The sequence below is a fragment of the Siphateles boraxobius genome, unplaced genomic scaffold, assembly GCF_051911475.1.
Source record: "Siphateles boraxobius isolate OS27281-9 unplaced genomic scaffold, OSU_SipBor_1 9, whole genome shotgun sequence".
NCBI classification, from domain to species: domain Eukaryota; kingdom Metazoa; phylum Chordata; class Actinopteri; order Cypriniformes; family Leuciscidae; genus Siphateles; species Siphateles boraxobius.
Genome location: NW_027509219.1, coordinates 4,883,125 through 4,906,725, shown reverse-complemented (window position 1 = coordinate 4,906,725; position 23,601 = coordinate 4,883,125). Strand labels below are relative to the sequence as shown.

The 23,601-nt window shown below is 36.4% G+C and overlaps 2 protein-coding genes across 7 annotated transcripts in view; both read right to left on the bottom strand.

The window, feature by feature from the left end:
• The window catches only part of acot7 (acyl-CoA thioesterase 7), a 213,957-nt gene extending 196,801 nt beyond the window's left edge, over positions 1–17,156 (bottom strand). For 2 of the 6 annotated variants that reach the window (XM_077224585.1, XM_077224586.1), the window contains exons 1-3: positions 16,867–17,156; positions 11,734–11,851; positions 9,738–9,894 (exon numbers count right to left, since the gene is read on the bottom strand). In XM_077224585.1, the coding sequence (XP_077080700.1) occupies positions 9,738–9,894; positions 11,734–11,851; positions 16,867–16,913 (322 nt within the window). In that variant the 5' untranslated portion in view covers positions 16,914–17,156. Of the gene's footprint in view, positions 1–9,737; positions 9,895–11,733; positions 11,852–12,753; positions 12,961–16,003; positions 16,584–16,866 lie in introns of those variants that run through there. The other 4 variants (XM_077224584.1, XM_077224583.1, XM_077224587.1 and 1 more) reach the window with 4 other exon arrangements.
• A 940-nt stretch (positions 17,157–18,096) lies between these two features.
• On the bottom strand, positions 18,097–19,347 carry hes2.2 (hes family bHLH transcription factor 2, tandem duplicate 2). Its single transcript, XM_077224597.1, has 3 exons — positions 19,158–19,347; positions 18,958–19,045; positions 18,097–18,844 (listed from the first exon to the last, which is right to left on the bottom strand). The coding sequence occupies exons 1-3, from the start codon at positions 19,338–19,340 to the stop codon at positions 18,525–18,527; spliced, it is 591 nt and encodes a 196-aa protein (XP_077080712.1). The 5' UTR covers positions 19,341–19,347; the 3' UTR covers positions 18,097–18,524.
• Positions 19,348–23,601: the final 4,254 nt, after the last annotated feature.

Below are 23,601 nucleotides of genomic sequence, written 5' to 3'. Positions count from 1 at the left end.
CACTGTTTGCAGAGTAGACTGCTTTCCTATGCAGGTATCGCTCTGCAACTGCCGCCTGTGTTGGTGACGCGTGACGTTAACTTAACATGACAGAAGCACATAAAGTATGCCCCCATTCCACTCGGTTCCCTGCGGCTCAGCACAAGCCTTTAAAGGGGCAGCACTGAGACAGCCTGAGAACACTCCACAGAGCCGCTACACAACACGCTAAGGACAATGAGTGATTAACATGTATAGAGCTTGAAAATGAAACACTGATTGTGTGGACTGCTGCTTACATTGAACCAATAATGGAATATAGCCATTGCTTGTCAAGGAATAATTAAAAAGCTTTAATGTAGCAGTCGTTTAACAGCATCACTTCACTTAAAGCCTCTGTATACGCTGCATTATATATAGGTCTTAATGCAATATAATGCATTCATAATGCTTATAATGCACTTAATCAGTTCTTACACAGAAGTGCTTGTCTATAAATAATAGTTACACTTTTTGATAATGCAATAAGACACACAATATAATGTGTAATACAATATAAGGGTGTAAGCATTAATAAGTATTATAACTGTCGTTACAATTATTTTTTTCAATATATAATGCATTACAATGTGTAAAGCCATAATGAGTTAAAGTGTTATGAATATTCAGTGAATTGTTACTACTTTATCCAACCTTATACGTATATACCCGGATACGTACAGCACACTCACATTAAGTGTTAAGTACTAATATACTAAATATACTAAATGCATTGTAATGCATAATATCTTTTCATAAATAATTGACAATTGCAATACTTATAATCATTTAAATTGTATATCCTGGGCAATAATATAGTTCACATTTTTCGATAATAAAATGATCAACCAGTTGAGAATCTATAATATATGTATTTTTTTTTTATATACATACATATATAACATATACATATATATACACACACATACATGTATATATACACTACCGTTCAAAAGTTTGGGGTCAATACGATTTTTTTTTTAAAGAAATTAATACTTTTCTTCAGAAAGGACGCATTATATTGATCAAAAATGACAGTAAAGACATTTATAATAATGCAAAATATTTAATGAAATGCTTTTCTCTTGAACTTTCAAAGAATCCTGAAAAAAATTATTCACGGTTTGCACAAAAATTTGAAGCAGCACAACTGTTTTGAACTGTGATAATAATCATAAATGTTTCTTGATCATCAAATAATCACATTAGAATGATTTCTGAAGGATCATGTGACACTGAAGACTGGAGTAATGATGCTGAAAATTCAGTTTTGATCACAGGAATAAATTACACTTTACTATATATTCACATAGAAACAGCTGTTTAACACTGAAATAATATTTCACAATATTACTGGGTTTGTTTTGTATTTTTAAATCAAATAAATGCAGCCTTGATGAGCAGAAGAGACTTCTTTTAAAACATTAAAAATCTTACCGACCCCAAACTTTGGAACAGAAGTGTATAATATATATATATATATATATACACACACACACACATATATACATACAGTAGCCCACATTTGAAGTGGATCAAAACCTTTCATCAAAGTTATACATGAATTTTAAACAATACCCGTTCTTGCCTTAGGACAACTTTGATGAACTTTTTTGTTCCACTTCAAATGTTGACTACTGTATAAATTCTCAACTGCTTGATTTTTTTAAAAAGTATTACATTAGTCATAAGTATTAAAACTGTCGTTAGAATCATTTACGAAATGGTATTATGTGAGGTGAATACTCAGTGCAGTGTTCCTACTTTATCCAAACTTATTATGTGAAGTGAATATTCAGTGAAGTGTTCCTATTTTACACAAACTTACCCAGATATACTCACGTTAAGCGGTGTGTATTAAATGGCAAATTTGAGCTGCTTGATTGTTATATCATTGAAAAATGACAACTATATTATCGCCCAGCTATATATTAAAAGTTGGATGTGTAGTACATTCTACTTACATAAAGCAATATATACACTACCATACATAGCAAATCTCAACTAGGTGGGAAAATTCTCATCATCCATAATTGTGTTTTATTTTGAATAGTAAATAGTTTTAATGCTATTTTTCCTATTATATTTTTTGATTTCTGTATTAAAGTTATTTATTTTAATCCACTTACATCAAGAGGCAGTGCAACAATTGTGATATTGATTCAAGTAATATTTTTTTTTACTAATTTGTTTTGTTTTTTGTTATGATCATTTTGGGGGAAATTCAAATAAATCATCAAGTATTGTCACAGTAATGGGGAAACGAAATAAAATTATTCTTCATAAAATTAGGTTTCATAGAAAATCTTTGATGTAATAGTTTCTTGTTTCTTTCTTGTTTGTTTTCTTTCGATATTGCAGAAGAAACTTTTGACTGTCTTTTCCAGCACTTTAGACACAGATGCTCCTTTGAGCTTAAAGATTAAAGAAAATAGTCCAACGCCGTGGTACAATGAGGCCCTTAAGTCAGGGCCTCATTCACTCAGGCCCTTAAGTCAAGTCAAGTCACCTTCATTTATACAGTGCTTTTAACAATATAAGTTGTTTCAAAGCAGCTTTACAGCGATAATAGGAAATTACAGTAACAGAGATTGTTTTGGCTTTTACAGCAGCTATAATAAAGTATAGCTGGAATAAAGTTATTGTACAGTTAGTTTTGATTCACTTCCGTTGCAAAGATCATTAGTTATTTACTTAGCGGCCTCTAACGCGACACCGTTCTGACAGAAAACACTCAACGCATTCCGCATCACACGTTTAGTCTACAGGTATGCGCGTTTGAAAATAAATGTGTGCACAGGCGTGTAGTCCTTCTTTACAAACCAACCCTCAGCAAACTACTTGTCTGGTCTTAAAAATGTATAATAAAGAATTATTTATCGCTTCCGCGTAGCCACGTGAACCAGAATTATCCTGACAAAGTTTTATCTGTACAGAGGTAAAGGGAAGGAGGCCTTCACGTGGGTGAGACTAGTTGACACTTCAGGACTGCATTTTTGTCGTGTCCAAGCTCATGTACTTCATCAGATCTGGATTACGGCCTTGATCCAGCGGACTGAGGTAAACCTCGGGGTAAACTTTAAGAGAGCAGCCAGAAAAATGGAGCGCAACTGGAAGAAAACAAAACTTTCTTTCACATTTCATGGAGCGAGAGCACGATTGTGTACATAAAAGGCCTTAAAAATTGCTAGATCTGCTTATTTTTCAACCCTCTTCGAAGAAAAACAAAACCCTAGGTGTTTTATTTTAAACAGTGGCTAAATTAACGAGAAATAAAGCTTCAACCCCAGACGTTTCCGAAAACAGCACAGCAGTAATGAACTTCTTTAATTGCATTGATAATATTAGGGAAAAAAATATAACTAACCCAACCACCTACTATAGTTTTGCATCACACAATGCATTGTTGTATCCCTGAGGAAAAATTCAATTAATTCATTGTTATAGGAGAGGAAGAATTTTCTAAACTCGTTAAATCATCTAAATCGACAACATGTATTCTAGACCCTATAACAACTAAGCTATTGAAAGAGATGCTTCCAGAGGTCATAGATCCTCTTCTTAATATCATGATGGCGAGCAGGACAAGGCCGAGGGCCGTGAGAGAGTGGCACGAGGCCGGTGGCGTGATTACTGATGAGCGCCACCTGTGCGACGCACCGGTCTTGTATCTCTCACAGAGGAGCGGCGACAGTGGAGATCGAGAGAGGCCATGCCTGGATTTTATTTGATGTTTTAGTTTTATTATGTGTGGCGGCAGTCGACAGTGAGGGACTACCGTCTTTACTTTCGTTTTTGTATTTGTTTTATTTTGTGATTTATATTCTTTGATTGTTCGCCGGTTCCCGCCTCCTCCTTCCCGTAACATCTAACCTTGTTACAATCATTACTTCATCTTTGTCATTAGGATAGGTACCAAAAACTTTTAAGCAGGCTATTATTGAACTGCTTGTTAAAAAAACACAACTTGATCCTATAGAATTAGTCAATTACAGGCCGATCTCGAAATCTACCTCCTGTCAAAGATACTAAAAAAGGCAGCAGCATCATCACAACTATGTTCCTTTTTAGAAATAAATGGTATCTGCAAGGATTTCCAGTCAGGATTTAGACTGTACCATAGTACTGAGACAGCTCTCATTAGAGTCACAAATGATTTGCACTTATTATCCGATCATGGTTGTATCTCTCTATTAGTGTTACTCGATCTTAGTGCTGCATTTGATACCAATGACCACAAGATTATTTTTAAATAGACTTGAAAATTATGTTGGGATTAGTGGAATTGCATTAACATGGGTTAAATCATACTTATCTGACCATTATCAGTTTGTAGCAGTAAATGAAGAGACGTCTTATCAAGTTCAGAATGGAGTACCACAACGCTCAGTACTAGGACCGTAGCTGTTCACTCTGTACATGCTACCCTTGAGAGATATCATTAGGAAGCATGGCATACGTTTTCACTGTTATGCGGATGATACTCCGCTCTGTATTTCTTCAGGCCCTGACGAAACTTCCCAATTCACAAAATTAACGGAACGCATAGCTTATATAAAAACCTGGATGACTAGTAATTTCCTACTACTTAATTCAGAAAAAAACAATTCTAATTATTGGACAAAAAAACTACCTCACATAACCTAGAATACTGTCTAACACTTGATGGCTGCTCTGTCAAGTCTTCGTCATCGGTTAGGAACCTGGGTGTGCACTTTGATACCAATCTTTAATTTGAAAGTCACATTTCTAGTATCTGTAAAAAGTATTCTTCCATCTTAAATATATATCTAAATTACGACATATGCTTTCAATGACAAATGCGGAAATCAAGCGTAGCATCAGTTCTGGCAGGTCACGTTAGTCAAGCTCACATCAGCTGACTCTCAGCTTATCCACGTCTACCTATAGGAATACGACGCCCATCACTGTATACATATATAAGCTCATTCAGTATTATCAGCAGCTATCGCGTCTCTCAGGAGCTAATTACCCGCCTCCATCCCCAGCTCCTCCTCACCCAGTCAGGATTTGGCATTCTGATTCCCCTTGAATCAGAATAAATTCTCGAAATATGTTGTACTTTAAAATCTTGAATTAATGAGATCTGCATACATTCATGTTGGTTCTGTTCCGTTTACCCTAAGGGGGGTTATTGCTGCTCTCCCTGCTCTTATCCATGCTAGGCTGCATGGATGCGCAGGGAATTCTTGCCTAGAACGGAACCATACCGCCCTTTCAAACTGTATGCTAATTATCAATCATATTTGACGATAGTGGTCCTGACAGAACAGTGAGTTTATGCAACCCTTGCTGCAAAGAAGGCAAGCGCAGACCCTATCGAACATCTTCGGGGGTCTTCTCCGCGAGAAGAACACCACTCGACAAACAGGTTCCACTTCAGGGCGTACACGTCTCGTGGACGGCGCCCATACAGAAGTGATGGTGTTAAGTACCTCTGGGGATAAGTCACTTAGAACCTCCACGTCCCGTCCAGGGACCAGACATGGAGTTTCCAGAGGTCTGGATGCGGGTGCCATAGGGTGCCCCGTCTCTGAGTCAGAAGATCCTTCCTCAGAGGAATGGGCCAGGGAGGGACTGTCACGAGGAGCATGAGTTCTGGGAACCAAGTCCAGGTGAACCTGCTCATCGTCCTCCCTGACTTTGCGCAGAGTCTGCGCAAGTAGGCTCACTGGGGGAAACACATATTTGCGAAGACCCCGGGGTCAGCTGTGTGCCAGTGCGTCCGTGTTGAATGTTCCCTCGGTTAGGGAGTAAAACAGCTGCCAGTGGGAGGTCTCTGAGGAGGCAAACAGGTCTAGCTGAGCCTCCCCGAACTCTCTCCAGCGTAGGGAAGGCGCTAAGGCCCAACAACTAGGAATAGAATAATACAGACCCTTTCCAGGAATGAGAGTCTTGACCGCAGCTCCGAGATAGTCATCTTCCCACAATGAGTACATGACTCATCCACAAATGCTGCCTCAGCGTGTTCGAGGCTCAGACACACAAGGCAGCGATCGTGACCATCCCGTGACCCTAGGTAACGACCACATCCAGAAACACACAGATAGAAAGTCATCTTGAAAAAGACGTGATCTATCTGTGTAAGCTCTTTTAGGGACTGCTCTCACTGGTGTTGAAGCACACAGGGGAACAGTTAATGCGAACACAGACAGGAATATGCACCGGTCTGTGCGCTGTCTCTCTCGCTGGCAGGTCTTACCAGCTGTAAAAACAGCTTTTGAGCGCTCTGAACGGTGCACCTTACCAGCTGTTATAACAGCTTTTTGTTTTTGATCAAAACCAGAAAAAAAAAGAGAAGAGAGAGAGAAAGACTGCTCGCGCTGCTGTGCTGTAACACCCGCACCAGGATGGAGAGGTCCAGAAAGGCTCGTAGACTCACACTCTGTAGACAGCATTCGAAGTGCTTGGCTCCGAAGCAAAAAGCTGAAGTGCAATCGCACCTGCTGCTCAATATGTACCCGTGCTGCCAGGCTGAGCAGCTGATGCAAATGATTGCACGCCAAATTGCATTGGCTTGTGTAGTTTCACTTGAAGTAGATTGGCCTCTCTAGCGAGATTCCTATTTGTCGGTCACGATGTACGCTGAGAGTGATCGACTGATAGGGAACTAATGATCTTTGCAACGGAAGTGAATCAATCAGCTGGACCAACTTTAGCTGGACAATAACTTTATTCTAGAGCTGCTGTAAAGCCAAAAAAAATCTCTGTTACTTAAATGTCCTATTATCACTGTAAAGCTGCTTTGAAACAATCTATATTGTTAAAAGCGCAACATAAATGAAGGTGACTTGACTTTCTTTTGATTTTGGAGTGATATAAGACCCAGACATGTTCTTTTACTGGTTTTGTTCAATTCATTGTGTGACTCAATGCTCTGCTCCCATGTTTTGAATAGAATTTGCTTTGGGTTAATTGAAGGAGCTTACCAACTATATAAATAGCCTCTTTTCGTTCCGGTCGAGGCGTGTCACTTTCGATCAACCCAGGGGTTCTCCTTTCCACTACTAACTTGAGGGCGATTTGATACTGGCTCCACACCTCTTTGTGTGCGTTCCTGAAATGGCGATTTCCTCGGTCAAGTCTTTATTAGCAAGTTATGGGCACTGCGTGTAATCTAGAGAGGGAATATTATTTCAGGGTCGGGCAAATCGTTTCTTGTTGGGGTGATAACTTTGGGCATTCGTGCGGTCGTTTAATAATTTTGTTTCCTTTAAATGTGTTTGGGATCTCTCCCTTCTGCCCTGTGTTCAGCATCAAGTGTGTTTGAGGACCGTTGTCCTGTGACTTAAGGGTTGTTGTTTTTTTCCGTTTACTTTATGTCAGCTTTTTTTTTTTTTTTTGCATTTGGTCCGTGGTTGGGCCTTGTTTTTGTATTTTTTTAGTAGGATTTTGTTTATGATTGGTTGTGTGTGGATTTGACCAATAATGTATGGTACTAATTTGTTTCTTTAAGTTTTTCATGTTTTGATACTACTGTGAGTGGGATATGTAATGTATTATTCCCTAAGTATTTCAGTTATAAGATTGTTTTGGCTGTTTGAATATTAGTAATTTTTTTCTTTGATTTGTGAGTTTGTATGAGTTAATGTATTACTGTGTTTTTTGTCTGCTTGTGCAGACTTGGGTACTCTTTAGAATAATTACTCTTTTTGTTAATTGTGTGTTCTCATTGTGTATGTGTGTGGGCATTCGTGAATTTTTCCTTTTGTTAGGTGCTGAAGGCTTCAGGCAGGAACCTTGTTTCCTCAATGTGCTGGTGGTGGGTTGAGCACTGTGTGCAGTGAGGACCACAGATATTGTGTGAGTGACAAGAGTTTTTTTTTTTTTTCCAGAAGTGAGAGGTTGTTTTCCTTGTCCTTTGGCCCTCAGCCTTATCTTTTATATTTAGAGTGTTTGTTTCATTGTATTTTTGTTATTTTCTGTGTTGATTTATTATTGTTGATTAACTGTGATTCCTTTTTCGTGTGAAACAACATATTATGGTACACTCACTGTTAATTTTAATGTAATTTGAATTAATAAAGAACCTTTTTGTATGGTATTCATGTCTCTGTTCATTTCTACTGCAACAAACCTGTGTGCCTTAAATTAGAATTTAGTTTCAGTCATTCTCTGTGACATGTCAGAGTGGCGTAGTCAGTTCTCTTAAAGCTGTATTATTCTATTCCTAGTTGTTGGGCCTTAGCGCCCTCCCTACGTTGGCCCCTGCTACAATTGCAAGTGATCAAATATGGTGACTCCTAAGCGGAGGGAGCCCAGAGTTGTCTTGTTTGTAGCAGCTTCCGCAGTCACTTCCTCCACTACTACTAACTGGGTACTTCGCCCACACCAAGCTGGATCACTTTTTGCCTCATGACAACCCTGTTACTGTGGTAAAAATATGTGTCTTGGGGATAGCACCTTTGTTTTAGCCGAACAGTTTCTTCTTCTCTTATAATGTTTTATTTTTCCTTGATACACTATCTGACAAATAAATAAATTTCATGGGGATCAGGTCGGTTTTCTATTATAAAATACCATATTTGTCTATATGTGTCTAAAGTTCACATTAGCATCACATTATATTCAGATTAGTTAAAGTGTTTATTGAGCTATAGCTCCCTCTTGAGATGGAATTATCTAGAATCAGCTTTTGCAATATTTGTTTCAATAAACAGTGATAAACTATGTTACTCACATGAATATGGCAAAGCACCTAGTATTTCCAACAGTAGGGTGTTTGGCTCTTTTGAAATGAGCAATAAATTGCTACTTTCGTAGTCAACCTGAAATTGCATTTGCAGCTCATATTACTTATATAATGAGATATGCTGGGCTGACTGTCGTTTGGCAGTGTCTCAAACCACACTGAACTTTGACACAGGACTCTTGAATAATAAAAGATAACCTTTAACCCAGAAAAAGTAATGTACATGAGGTCAAAACACCTATTTTAACTAGCTTCAATGGAATCTCAAATATTCTTGCAAGCTGATGCCATCTTTAGATTAATTTAGTCCATGTACAATGTAGATGTTATCATACAGTTATCACTTTAAACAAAATTAATTGCATTTTGTGTCAGTATCTATAAAGGTTTTAAGGTTTTTAGTCTTGCATTCTTGTTTAGTTTAATCTATTGTAATTTATGTTACACTAACTTTAATTGTAATTGTGAGGACTACATACTTCTTAATTTAAATAATTTTTTTTTTTTAAAGCCAGAGGTTGACATTACAGCTGCTTAAAAAGAACAATGTTTTCATAACACCTCAGAGTTACAGTGTTTACACTTTTCTTAATTATTAAATGAGTAGATGTGAAGATGTATCATGCCAGGTTTTATGTCAATCATATTTAATGGCACGATTTTGGTTTGATAATGCAAAAACTGTGAATGCGCTAAGAGACCTGTGGCACAGGGGAAAGTTTTTAATGAATAACAACTTTGTGTGGTCCACACATAAGTCGATAACATAATTTCTAAAGACTTTAAATATAGTGCATTTAATATATGGAAAACTATTGAAAAAACTATGAGTTGTTTAATGTTTCTGTTATTTTAAGAGCTGGACAGCCTTTGTTCACTATATGCCATCAATGAATGAAACATGAACATATTTTTTGTTCCACAACAGGAGCGTCAGTAAAATGACAGAACTTTCATTTTTGTGTGAACTATTCCATCAAGCAATTCTTTATGACCTTTCACTGACCTGTGACTATGTTCTCTGAGAGAACATTGATCTGCACCTCGACTGAGTGTTTGGAGGTGTAGGTAATCTCAGCACTGACATGGGCTACTTCACCGATGAACATTGGGTACAGGAAGTCTGTGCGCTCCACCCGGGCCAAAGCAGCTAAACAGTGATCCTATTTGCCAAAGGAAATTGTCATTTATTTGCACTTTCCTACCAGGATACAACAACTCAGTGTCTAAATAAATAGATACATTTGAACTGTGCGTGTATATTGTGCTACATGTACACTGCCGTTCAAAAGTTTGGGGTTGGTAAGATTTTTAATGTTTTTAAAAAGTCTCTTCTGCTCACCAAGGCTGCATTAATTTGATTAAAAATACAACACAAACCCAGTAATATTGTGAAATATTTCAATGTAAAACAGCTGTTTTCTATGTGAATATATAGTAAAGTGTAATTTATTCTGAATTTTCAGCATCATTACTCCAGTCTTCAGTGTCACATGATCCTTCAGAAATCATTCTAATATGATGATTTGATTCTCAAGAAACATTTCTCATCAATGTTGAAAAAAACATTTTTTTTACGATTCTTTGATGAACAGAAAGTTAAAAACAACAGCATTTATTTGAAATAAAATCTTTTGTAACATTATAAATGTCTTTACTGTCACTTTTGATCAATTTAATTCCTCCTTGATGAATAACAGTATTGACTTATTTTATTTATTTTATTTATTTTATTTATTTCCCAAAATTTTTACTGACCCCAAAGTTTTGAACGGTACTGTTTAATGTTACAAAAGATTCTATTTCAAATAAATGCTGTTCTTTTGAACGTTCTATAACACAATTCTATTCATCAAAGAATCCTGAAATAAAAAATGGTACACAACTGTTTTCAACATTGTTAATAATGAGAAATGTTTCTTGAGCATCAAATCATCATATTAGAATGATTTCTGAAGGATCATGTGGCACTGAAGACTGGAGTACTGATGCTGAAAATTCAGCTTTGATCACAGGAATAAATTACACTATATATTAACATAGAAAACAGCTGTTTTACATTTAAATATTTCACAATATTACTGGGTTTGTTTTGTCTTTTTAATCAAATAAATGCAGCCTTGGTGAGCAGAAGAGACTTCTTTTAAAAACATTAAAGATCTTACCGACCCCAAACTTTTGAATGGCAGTATATGTAGTGACCTCTACTGGCTACTGCAGACAATGACCATTTTTGAGCAAAAGGCTTGATTTAGAGAAATAGTTCACTTAAAAATGAAAATTCTGTCATCATTTACTTATGAATTTATTTATTTTGCTGATCACAAAAGAAGATATTTTGAAGAGTTTTGGCAACCAAACAGTTGATGGACCCCATTGACTTCCATAGTATTTTTTGTCCTACTATGGAAGTCAATGGGGGTACATCAACTGTCTGGTTACCAACACTCTTCAACATATCTTCCTTTGTGTTCAGCAGAAGAAAGAAATTCATACAGGTTTGAAACAACTTGAGGGTGAGTAAATGATGACAGAATTTTCATTTTTAAGTGAACTATTCCTTAAGGTGAAAGAAAAAAACATCACATTTTATAGATTTTAAAGATTTAAGTATATATTTAAGCATTTATACTAAAATGATGTATTAATACTTTACTATGTAAATAATATATAAATTTTTTTCACATTACAGTAATGAGAAAGATCTTGTTTTGCATTAATGTAATGAGAATATGTGCGATAAAAGGCAAATCAAAAATTGATGGTCTTAAAATGGCCATAGCAGATATGGGAGCAAAATATACTCATTTCTTGAGAGGCTTTGTGAGTTTCACTTATCACTTATCAAAATCAGAATGTCCATCAGTTACATCTTTACCATGCTCATCTGTTCTAGAAAAGCACAAAATACATCACACTTTATATATATATATATATATATAAAAGATAGTGGTTCCAATGTTGAACTGTAAGACTAAAGGTTATCAGGAAGAGGAACTCACCCCATTTTGAGTATTGCAGTGGCGTGTGCCAATGATGCATCCTGCTTCCTCAATCATCTTCAGGATAGTGCCACCATGAACATTACCAACAATGTTGGCATCATCAGGACGCATGATCCTGAAAGATTTATAAAAAAATGTTTTTTAAAACCTTTACATATCATTTTTGCCTTCATAGAGATTTATTTATTGATGTCATGTAGATGTATACTTTTGAATAAATTACTGTCACAATTCAAGTTCTCACAAATTTTATCCATTAAAAATATTAATATGACAATATTATTAAATATAATTATTAAATTATACATTATCTTTTTATGTATCTTCTGCTGCACACATGTAAACAGGAGGGAACTTAGAAATACATAGATCACACTGACTCAGTCCTCAGGCTTCAAGACTCTAATGATTCATACAGTAAATGACTACAAGCATTACTAGACTCAATAATTATATTTATATGAGTTCCCATCCCTGTTATCTAGCCGTATTGAAACTTTTTGCTGTTTACATCACTCATTTTCTGTCTTTGCGCATTCCAAACAGTTTGTCAGTCGGAGATGCAACATTTGATCCTATATATTTTATAGATTCTTAGAGGGATTATATACTTATAACTACTCTAAAAATAGACTGTCACATACAGTAGGAGGTGTGTATTGGTGTCATAATAAAAGACATTCGAGTACAAATGACACAACAAATGACAACATACAGTGAAACAAAAGCAGACGTGATAACATCAACAACCAGTTTGGGAAGAAATTCTGCCAAGTCATGTCATACCAAAACATACCCTATCACATTAAACTTCTTATAAATCTCCATGAAACAACAAACTAAAGTTATGACAAGTTCACTTAATTGTTTTGTTGAACATAAAAATCCATGTCAAACACAATATTACAAAAAACAAAGCTGAAAATCTGTTAGAACATGAGGGTGTTTATGTCTGGATTAATATTAAAAAGTGTGTGTTTAGAAGAGTATGATAATGTGTCTGTTAGTCAACTCTACCTGCTGAGCTCATAAACAGAAGCCATGACTTAAAAATTAGACGAGAGAGTCTTGAGAAGTTCCCAACACAACAGTGACTTTCAGCAATAGTAACATCCTTTCTTTCATTTCCTCCATCACATCAACTCATTCATGACATCATCTCCACACTGACTCAGACTCCACCCACCACCTTCATTCAAATTCTGTGCGTCTTCAATCAATTCACTAACAATGACACATTCACAATGTTGTCCTGAATATTACAGTACAAGGCTCTAGATCAGACTAGATGTTAACTAAAATGAAAATAACTATTATACGAGTTCTAAACCTGTTACCCAAAATTTTTCAACTGCTAGTTAGGATTCTGTATTTTTACACTGTAGTAAAACAAACACGATGACACATTCTATTATTATGTGCAAAGCTACTACATTGTTTAGCAACAGCAGACAGTCTACATTTGCGCTAATAAAATATATTACTTGGTACAATAATTATTTATTCTGATTTTTATTCATAATAATGACTAATAATTGTTTATAAAACATCTGTGTCTTGTATCATATTGGCAATGCCTCTGTTGTATAAAAGTAATACATACAAATCATTGCATTAAGTGTTTTTACCATGCGTAAAAGGATTAAATGTAAAAGTATTATGTTTCAATAGCACTTGACAGACATGAAAAAATCCAAAATGGAGTTCTCAAGTAATGAAGTATTTTTCAAGTTCTTTACACACATTAACAAATACTACCATGATGAAAAAATACTTTACAATTTAGAAAATGTCATTATTTTTGTTCGCAATAAAGTAAAAAGGTAAAAACTGTCATTAAAGTGTCACAATCCAAAAATAAAGAAAAATAAAAAATAAAGGTCTAACAATTGGCTTCCTTTTCTTTAGGAAAAATATTATATATTTTTGATTTTGGGGATAGTTGTGATCCGAATACATTCTTGAGAGGTAACAGGTAGTAACCCAATAAGAGAGCAGACATGGAAAATGTAGTGAAAAGGACCCACTTTGAATATTTTGCTTACTACAATTTGTAATGTGTTCATGCCAACCATCTAAACAACAGATACAGGATTTCCCAAAATAACCACAATGAGAAAGTTCAGATTTCTGTCGACTGATTGATCAAACAACAGTTTATCATTAACAGGAAAAATTAGATCTCTTGTTCCTTCACCCATTGATTACACTCAACTTTACCAGAATTGTTGCACTTTTGGATATTGAGAACTTGTACAAATGTAATGAAAAGTATCAAGGATCGAGTTATTTTGGTGTCATGCTGTTGTGTCTATACCATACTGTCAACTGTCTTAACTATATTGGTCACATCGCACTCAAAAACTTTTTTGCATTGCTTTCAGGTTGAAAGAGACACAGTGTAATTTGGTTCCAGTTGTTTTTCCCCATCACTGATACTTTAATTGTGTCTTGCGAAACAAAAATCAAAACCGCAAATATCCTACCTTGGAATATGAGGATAATGACAAAAGCGTCTGATCTCTCTCAGAAACAAAATGCCAGGCTCAATAAAATGTAGCATATTGCCTTTTTTACACAGTAACAAAATTACCTGATTTGTTAAGCACTAACAAAATGGATCTAACAAAACAAAGTGATTCACCCTGGCTGCTAAGTAAATTTGGTCACCTCTGAGTAAATGTGGTATCTGCGCAACATTTGCATGTGAATATAATGTGTTTGGTTATACTGACTGTGTTATAGCAAAATGCAGTGAAGGAAAATGAACTATATTATAACTGTTTAAACCATATGTCACACACAATTATGATGATTTACTCTGTAAACTTAGTAATAAAGAAATATAAATTGAAATACACATTTTTAGGAACAACAATACAGGGGGCGGGGGTCAGTCCGATGAAGTGTGTACATGCTCTCGATCAGATTAGAAGGGAAATAAAACCACCCTTTTCAATCTGATCGAATTTAATTTGGAACAAACTCAATCGGATCGATTAAGGTACATGTACATTTTCAGTACGATTGAGCCATCAATCCGATTAAATTCAAATCAGGGTCCATGTAAACGCAGCCAAGCAAGATATTTTCTTAATGCTCGGTCAATTAATTTATGTACATCATATTATTTAATCTCTTCATCTAGCCAGAAATGAATTGCAGTTTTTTTCTGTTTCAAAGATTGGCTGTTCGCTGCTGATGTCATACTTTCATGTGCATGCGCTCCATGACCTCAGGATCAAAGCCTGAGTTGACAGAGAAAGTTGATGATCAGTGTTATGATACAAACGAAGCATGATTGAATTGGTTGTCAACTAAAACCTTTTGTCTGGTTTTGAAACTAATCCTGTATGTTTGTTCAACTACCATTAATGGTATAGAGCCCAGTTATGGTAAACAGAAAGTCAAGCATGTTTAACTGACGTGTGCGAGAACCAAAGTTCTCGTGTTACACAACACGTTTGATCATCCATAAGAACCAATGACATTTGTATGTATCACTCAAGTGCGATTGATCAGCAAACATAAACAGAAGCTCAATGTTTATATGCTACTAAAACCCTAAATTCAATCTGGTCATCATATAAAGCGATTGTCTCTTAAGATATTTTGGACTAAACTGCTCCAAATAGTTGTATGGACTGTCAAAAGAGGTTTTGTGTAAAAGTCTGTAGGCCTATTAGAAGCCAGCCATAGAAGTCTAACAGGTTCTCGTCGTGAAATGCATCCACAAGCAAAAACTATTTACACTGACAATCTGGAAGGACAAAACTTGCTTATTGCTAATGCACTCTGAAAATACAAAATTATCCTTCAGTCTAAGCTTTCTTTCACCACATAAGCTTATGGGAAAATTGGCAGTTCAAATGATAAATAAAACTCAGCCGGACAACTATTGAGTCAGATTTGAAGAAGTGGAAACGTTAAAAAGAATTACTGATCAAAATATCTTCTATTCTAAATATCTGTACAATTGTACTATGCGAAACTAAACAATTCAATGACTACCGTATTAAAGTATCAGTGTCATTGTTACTGTCCAGGCCACTGCTACTGTTGTTGTCACATGATACTTGTTCATTTTCTCGGCGTTGATCAGGATTAACCAATCACAGTCGTTTGGATTAAAGTTATGTTATAGAGATTACCAACACGGATTTTCATCTGTAAATCAAGTTTGGAATAAGCAGAATTATACGATTATACGTTTTAGCATTCGCATGTTTTCCAGTACGACAAAAAATAAAACTACCGGAGAACAAACCTCGATGTAGAATTCGGCTTTCTGGCCCCCCAGTTTTGTTTCCACAGGTGCTGGAGTTGTTTGTGTCTCATAGCATCATTAGCTAGTAACATGTAGATTAGCAAATCCACACAAACTGCCGTTTGTGCGAGCGTGACAAGTGAAAACAGATAACGACACACCGTCAAAATCTCTTAAACTTTGCACATGATGGGTGCAGGCTGTAGCGTACCACTTACAAGCACGAGAGGGCAGTCGCGCTTGAGCATTGAATTACTAGAAGTATAATATCTTTTACCGCGCTATCGGCTATCCACATACAGGCTTTTTAAACATTTAATCATGATTGAAACAATGGGATAAACACACGAGCGCCAACATTTGGGCTATGCTATGAAAATATCCCGCATAACAGCCTTTTCGATTTCATTTCTACTTTCTATTCACCAGTTTATTTCATGATCCGCTTCTCTAGAACTATCATCATAGCTTAATCTTAATATGCCACGCTATTCAAGTCCCGTATATCTCTTGAATATACATTTTCTTTCTTGGCCACCTAGATAACCTTGTGCTTCAGTTAGGGCTCTACGTCAGCATCACTGTTGAGGTCATCACATGCGACATACGATGTTCCCGGCATGAAACGGTGTGAGGAAAAAAATGCTCCAGCATCCGAAACTTGTTTTCAGTCACATGCAATAAAAAAAAGAAACGTCCTCGTATTTCGTTCTCTGTAAAACGTGTTAGTGATCTCCGAAAACGATCTTATTCTATTTGTGGAGCAGACGGATTATTGGGCCGCTTTATCGAACGTAGCTAAAATTGAGATCCATGAATTGAGCCACTAAATAAAAGGTTAGAGCTACATAAAAGCGTCTTACCTGCATATCTGGATGGATGATGTCGCTTGTGCATTTGAAATAGACATTATATGAGCTTGTGTCGATGCTCGTCTTTAACCCCGAGTACGTGTGTCGTAATGAAATAGACTGAGTCAGGCGGAGCGAGAGCTGCAGGTTTGAAGGGTAAATCGATTGGCCAGCTTCTTCCACTGCAGTGGTAGCCTATAAGACATGATGGTAATCAAACTGTTGTTGATCATTTAGCTTAAGTACGGGGCGCGAATCGTTTATCGATTCATAAACTGCTTTAGAAAGTTTACTTTCTTTTATTAGCGGAAGTAGGTTACACATGTGGAGATAGGATAGCTTAAACTGTCCCTGTTGTTCTCTATAAAGCAAAGAAACGTTTTTATGTTAAAAAATATCAACCGTTTATACATTCTAGACTTTAGGTTTACCAACATGTTAATACATTTTTTAAATGAGTATCAATAGTAAATGTTTTACACATGCTCTTTTCTTTTCTTTTTTTACAGTTGAACTAGACCACCGAAAGGTGGCAGCAGAGACCAAGTTTTCCTGCAAGCGTTCATAAAGAGGACGCAGTTAAGCAGCTGTCACTGTTTGTTTGCATTTCTTCATTTAGCCAACCCGATCTCATTAAATGCTTCTCTATAGCACGCTTTGTATTTATCGTGCAATTTATATTTATAATAGTTAAATAGTATAAAAAGACTTTGAAAAGATTTAGAAAAGACTTTATAAGATCAGCTCACATCTAAAGACTTGGGTTCACAGTTTTTAGTCTCAGACTAAAGACTTGCGATAATATCAAACATGTTTGAAATGAAAGACTAGAGAAAGACTGGCATAAATCGGGTCGCCGACTGCAGATTATAACCTCACATTTAACGATCGAGACGAGGGGAGCGCGCCGAGACTCCAGTAAGATTCCTAAAGACTGCCGGTCTTTAGTCTGGGACTGTGAAAATCCTTTGGTGTACGCACGGCATTAGCCCTACATAGATTTAGAGGGAGTAAAGTTTAATTCGTAGCCTATTTGGCGTGCTGTCTGGAATCTATAGCTACACCTCTTATTGATTGCTGAGTTCTCTCCATCCGTGTTAATTATCTGAACGTGCTCCTCCCGAAATTTGTTAATAAAACATAATTTGTTAAGAAAGAATGATGCAAGAGAAACCAGCTGTGTATGCCGCATTTTTTATTATAAAGTGTGTAGCACAACAAATGTATAAACAAGTAGGCTAGTCTAAATACATAGCACATCCCCCAAAAAAGAGATTTCAGTGAACAACACATAGTGCTTACAATTAAATAATCCGCACCAACTCAGGACACTGGAGTGTGAGGTGCAAATGTTTTACAATTAATAACCCTCGGGGTTTTACAAGGCATTTTCAAGAGCTACCGACGATTTAACCCCCAATGGGGAATAAATCTAACTACGCTAGGTACAGGTCACGCGCAGGATCTTTATGAAAACAAAACTAATGGGTCTGTCCCATTACTATACACTGGACTGGGGGAAAACAAGTATACAATACTTGTTATTTGATGACTCCTATTCATCAAGTAGCCTAAATTGTAAAAGAGACATAGGTTGCAGATATGTAGCCTACAATTCTGAAAGCCTTATATTATAAGATCATAACAGTCATTTGAATGGTAGCCTAGATCTACCAAGGTCTCCAGACTTCGGCATCGGTGATCAGTGACACAGGCTGTTGACTGAGAATAGCAGCGTTGCAGCGTTTTTTGGGGTTTACGATTCTTAAGCTTCTAGATTTCAAATTCAGAAGTTTTTGCTGGATTTGTGACATCATTTTGGAGCTCTGTGCAGAGCAGTTCTGGCAGGCTGGTGTCTTGGGCATCGTCGAACGCTGGATGAACTCGTTGATGCGATGGCGCGTTTCTGTGTCGAGGTTGGTTTGCGGTAGGCGAGCTGAAACGCGCTGTATGCAGGTTGTGTACCCCTCTTTAAAACTAACGCCACCATCTGCAAGCAAACAATAAATAGGCATAGAGTTTAGTTTACTTTGAAACTATTTATATCAGACGAAAATAATATGAGTTGAAATGGAAAATTTAGCCAATCTGAGGAAAACTAACCTTTAGACGGAGTGGACTGAATATCAGTCAGGAATCGAACGGTCATCTCCAAAATATCAGCTTTCTCAAGTTTAGAATAACGGCAATTCTGAAATAGATAACAGGCAACCGTAAGAAAAAGAACAACGTAACACATCAGCACTTCACGTTGAAGACAGACTATCCAAATATAATGCGTTTGGTGCGTTAACAAAACTTACATCTTTGCCTGTGAGCGGGAGAATGAGAGCTTTTAATCGGTCGAGGCTCTCGTTGATGCGCGCTCGTCGTTTCTTTTCCAGTAAGGGTTTTAAGGTTTTTCTCAGTTCGTTTGCCTCCTTTCTCATGGCCACGGTGCGGGGCGCATAAGACAGAGTAGATACAGCAGTGGCGTTGGGAGTCATGTTGAGGTTGCTGTGGGAAGATCGTATGCTGGATCGAGGACACGCGCGGGATTTATATTCCTGACCGGCGCGTCATGGGAACGCCCCCACGCCTCAGACAACTCCTCTGATCAAATAACTTTAGACTGTTGAACAAAAGGACGCGTCTGTAGCGTGTATAAATTATATTCCACACATAATCTCAGTTTGAAAATCAATATGTATAAACCAACATATATTGGTTTATATCCGATATAGTCTACCATGCTGTAATTTAATTTTTGCTCGTTCCTCCATCATGTTATATTTAGACTGAGACATTTGGCATGTTTGCTATTATATATTTAAACTACCTTAGTTTATTGATATTTATTATTTGACTAATTTACCCAAACTTTCAACATGTTAATGCGTCTTTTACGCGTCTTTTTCACTGTTGTAACGGAATAAAAGCATGAAACTGTTTAGGAACAATTTACATATATTATTTAACGTTATATCTTATTGACAATACTTTTTCTATTGTTCTTTAACATAGATGGTTGCAAAAAAAAACATGTAAATGAGAAGAAGAGAGAAGCTGGTGACGCGTAATGACACGGGATTGGGATCCAGTTTAGGGCGGGATAAGCATTCATAATTTAAATAAAACAGACAGATTCCCAAGCCACGCCGTTTAAACGTAACATCTGTCTGTAAATTGTGATAAACAATAGCTTCTCTCTTTCTCTCTTATGATGACGTGGGTCTTACACCTGTAGCTATACCGCTGGCGTTCATAGGGAGGGGTTGAGCGCACGCGTCCCCCCGCAGACCGCTAAGTTGCCATGCAAGCCAATATGTGATCATTCAACAAACATTGATTTAGCGTATAGTGCTTGTTTTCAAGCATATAATCGACGTACATTTGTTTGTTTTAAATTATAGGACGTGACTATGCAAAAAGCAATGTTTGCATACGCACGCCTGTTGTATGTTATACTTTCCTTTAGACTTTTTTATCTGCATGAAAACCAAAAAGACGTTTAACCCATGATCGGGCTGTCAAATATTTTCAGCTAGGGGACCTTGGAGCCCCATGGGATCCACGCGTCCTGCACGCGTAATGTAGAGGTCTCCAGATGGCCGCCCCTCAACCAACTCCCCTTTTAATGATGGTGTAACTTGTGCCCCTCATCTTTCTGAAGTTCCAGTGTTTCATTGTTTTCTAAAAGCATTTTTGGCGTCGTTGGCCCATCTGCATGTGCCACGTCAATGGTTTTGGATTACAAATGAATAAACAAAAGAGCGTTATTCGTTTATTTTGCGCGCAGACATGTCGCTGTTTTTTCCATATCCATTTCGGTGAATATGAAAAGCGCCATTCATAGGCTATTCTTCTGCTTGAGACGCGTCTTGTAGCATAATTTATACATGGTTCAGCTGCGAACTGGCATCCTTCCCCTGGCCTTAGAAACTGGTAGGTTCACTCAAACTCCTGAAGAGGATAGACTGTAGATTGTGTGAGTTAGGAGAGGTTGAAAATGAAACTCATTTTGTGTTATATTGCCCACGGTACGATGATTTTAGAAATGTATTATTTGGTGAATTGTTTGTTAAAAAGCCTGAGATGTTCTGGATTAGTGATGACGACTAGATGAAATGGTTGTTTATATTTAATGTGTTTAAATTGGCTGCTTTTGTTTGCAAAGCCTGGATGAGACGGCAGACTTCTTTATTCAAATAAGTTCATGTATGTTGTGCCTACTGCCTGACAACTGGTATTTTGTTGGTTGTATTGGTGTCTTACAAGCCCATTAGGGCTGGGCATACAGTAGTATGCAAGACACCATAATACAAACTATTCATTCATTCATTCATTCATTCATTCATTCACTATTCATTCATTCATTCATCATATACCAGATATAGTCATTTTATTATTCACACTGATGCGGAACGTGTTCAAAATACGACTAGGCTACATTTAAAGGCAAAAAGAAACGGGGACTGCGAAACCTACCCATGTCAACAGATTTAATCTAATTTAAGCTATAGTGATATGCAGTTTCAGTAGTGTGACAATTTTTTTTTTTTTTAGGTATTGTTTTATTCTCTTTACACGTGTAGGTAGATATGTGTTTGTAATAATAAAATGAACACAAGGGAGCGTCAGAGTTGCGATGTCTCTTTAGGTAATCAGTAAGTGTCCTGCACGCGCCCCATTCCCCCAAGGGTCCTTTAGGGAGCGTGTCAGCCAATGTTTCACTTAAGATGCGTTCAGTTACAACTCTTTTTGTTCCTTTTTTGTATTTCAGCGTGGGTGCCCCATCTGTGGCATCATAGCGTACACTCACACAGAGGCCTTTTGTATAAACTCATTCCGGTACGTGGGAACAAGTTAGTTTTAAGGAGCAAAATCCAGTAAGACGAGCGGCACAAGCTGCACAAAACCCCATGTCGAAAACCATTTGAATATACGAGTGGGGGAGGTTACTAATGACAGTTAACGGTATTTAGCATGTTAAGACACTCTTCTTATTTGTTAGTTGGTCTGTTTGTGTCAGATTGTCTGCCATAGATCTGAAGATAAATGCTCACTGAAATAATATAGTATGTTGCCTTATTCAGAAGAATATCTACATATGCTGTTAACATTTGAGTGCTGCTTTTATATAGGTATGTTTAGGCTTCTCATTAGAATTTGGTTCTGTGCTGTGCTCTATTTCAATTCAACATAGCCTTTTTACAGTGTCATACTAATCCTACTCGTTCTTTAGGGACACATTCATGTATGTGGACAACCTCTTCTGATAAATGGTTTGCAGTATTTAGTTTTTCTTTTGAGGACCAATCTTAATGATACCCAACACGCTATCGTTCCCAACAAGCCTCCCATGTGACGAGTTGCGAGTGTCAACATGTTGCAACATCATAGAATGACATTATAGTGAATTGTGATTTTTCAACTTTCAGTCTGGTTCAAACTTGTTAAAACAAGTTTCAGAGAGTGCATACTTCAGTAACACTTTATTTTACAGATGTCATTGTTACATAATGTTACATGTAGTTCCTATGGTAATAACTAGCCTATAAATTATGTATAAATACATGCAACTAAACCAAACCAAACCCTAACCTTATTAGTACATGTACACTAGTTACTTAATATTACTCAGTACTTAAATGTATAATTACAGTGTAACAAAGACATCTTAAAATAAAGTGTAACCCATAATTCTTTATAATGTCACTGTATTTAGCATTACGATAATATTAAGATGTTTTCCCAGCAATTGCTGGAATAGCCAAATCTGTTCATTAGAAGGGGGTGTCCACATATCAATTTACAATTAAAGCTGCATGCCAGCAGCATTTATCAGGGTTTAAGCAGTTTAAGGCCTTTAAGCACATGCATAAAAATATATTATGTTTTATTTAGCAAGCATGTAAACTCTTAGAAAACTTAGGAAACCAAAAGTAGTTTAAGATCATATAAGAGATTCAGTCAAGAATAATTTTGTACATACATAAATAATGTATGTTGGATTGATGTTTAAGGAAGTTCATCCTGATAATGCATCGTCAGCATTTGAAAGATTATTTTACCCTTTGGTGGACAAACATGCACCTATGAAAAAATGTACAGTGAAGAATGTTAGGGCACCATGGATTGTTAATGAGTTGAAAAACATTATGTTTCAAAGAGATGTGGCAAAGGGTACAGCAAACAGACCTGGGAACAAGGAGGATTGGGACGTCTATTGCAAATTAAGAAATCGAGTTAATTTAACTAAAATTAATAGGAAAAAGAAAATAATGTTTTAAAAAATTAAAATAAGTGAATGTAAATATGATTGTAAAAAAAGTGGAGTACACTCAATTAAATAATGGATAGGAAATCAAGTAAAATTCCTTATTTTATTGATACAGGTGACTCATTTTTAACTATTTTTAAACCATATGAAATTGAAAATTATTTCAATGATTTTTTCATAAATAAAGTTGATAAATTAAGAGAATAAATGTTGTTTGGGAGAACCAGTTTGCCACATCTTTAATATCAGTATTGAAAAGGGGATTTTTCCTTTAGCTTGGAAAGATGCAAAGGTTATTCATCTTTAGAAAAATGCAGCACTGGGTTTTAATGGTCATAATAGTCAACTAATAAGTTTGCTACCAGTTCTTAGTAAAGTACTGAAAATTATAGTTAGAGCAAATTCAATTATTCTTGAAGGAGAATAATTTGCTCTCTAATTTTCAGCATGCAGGTTGAGAGAGCACAGATTGATGACAATAACTT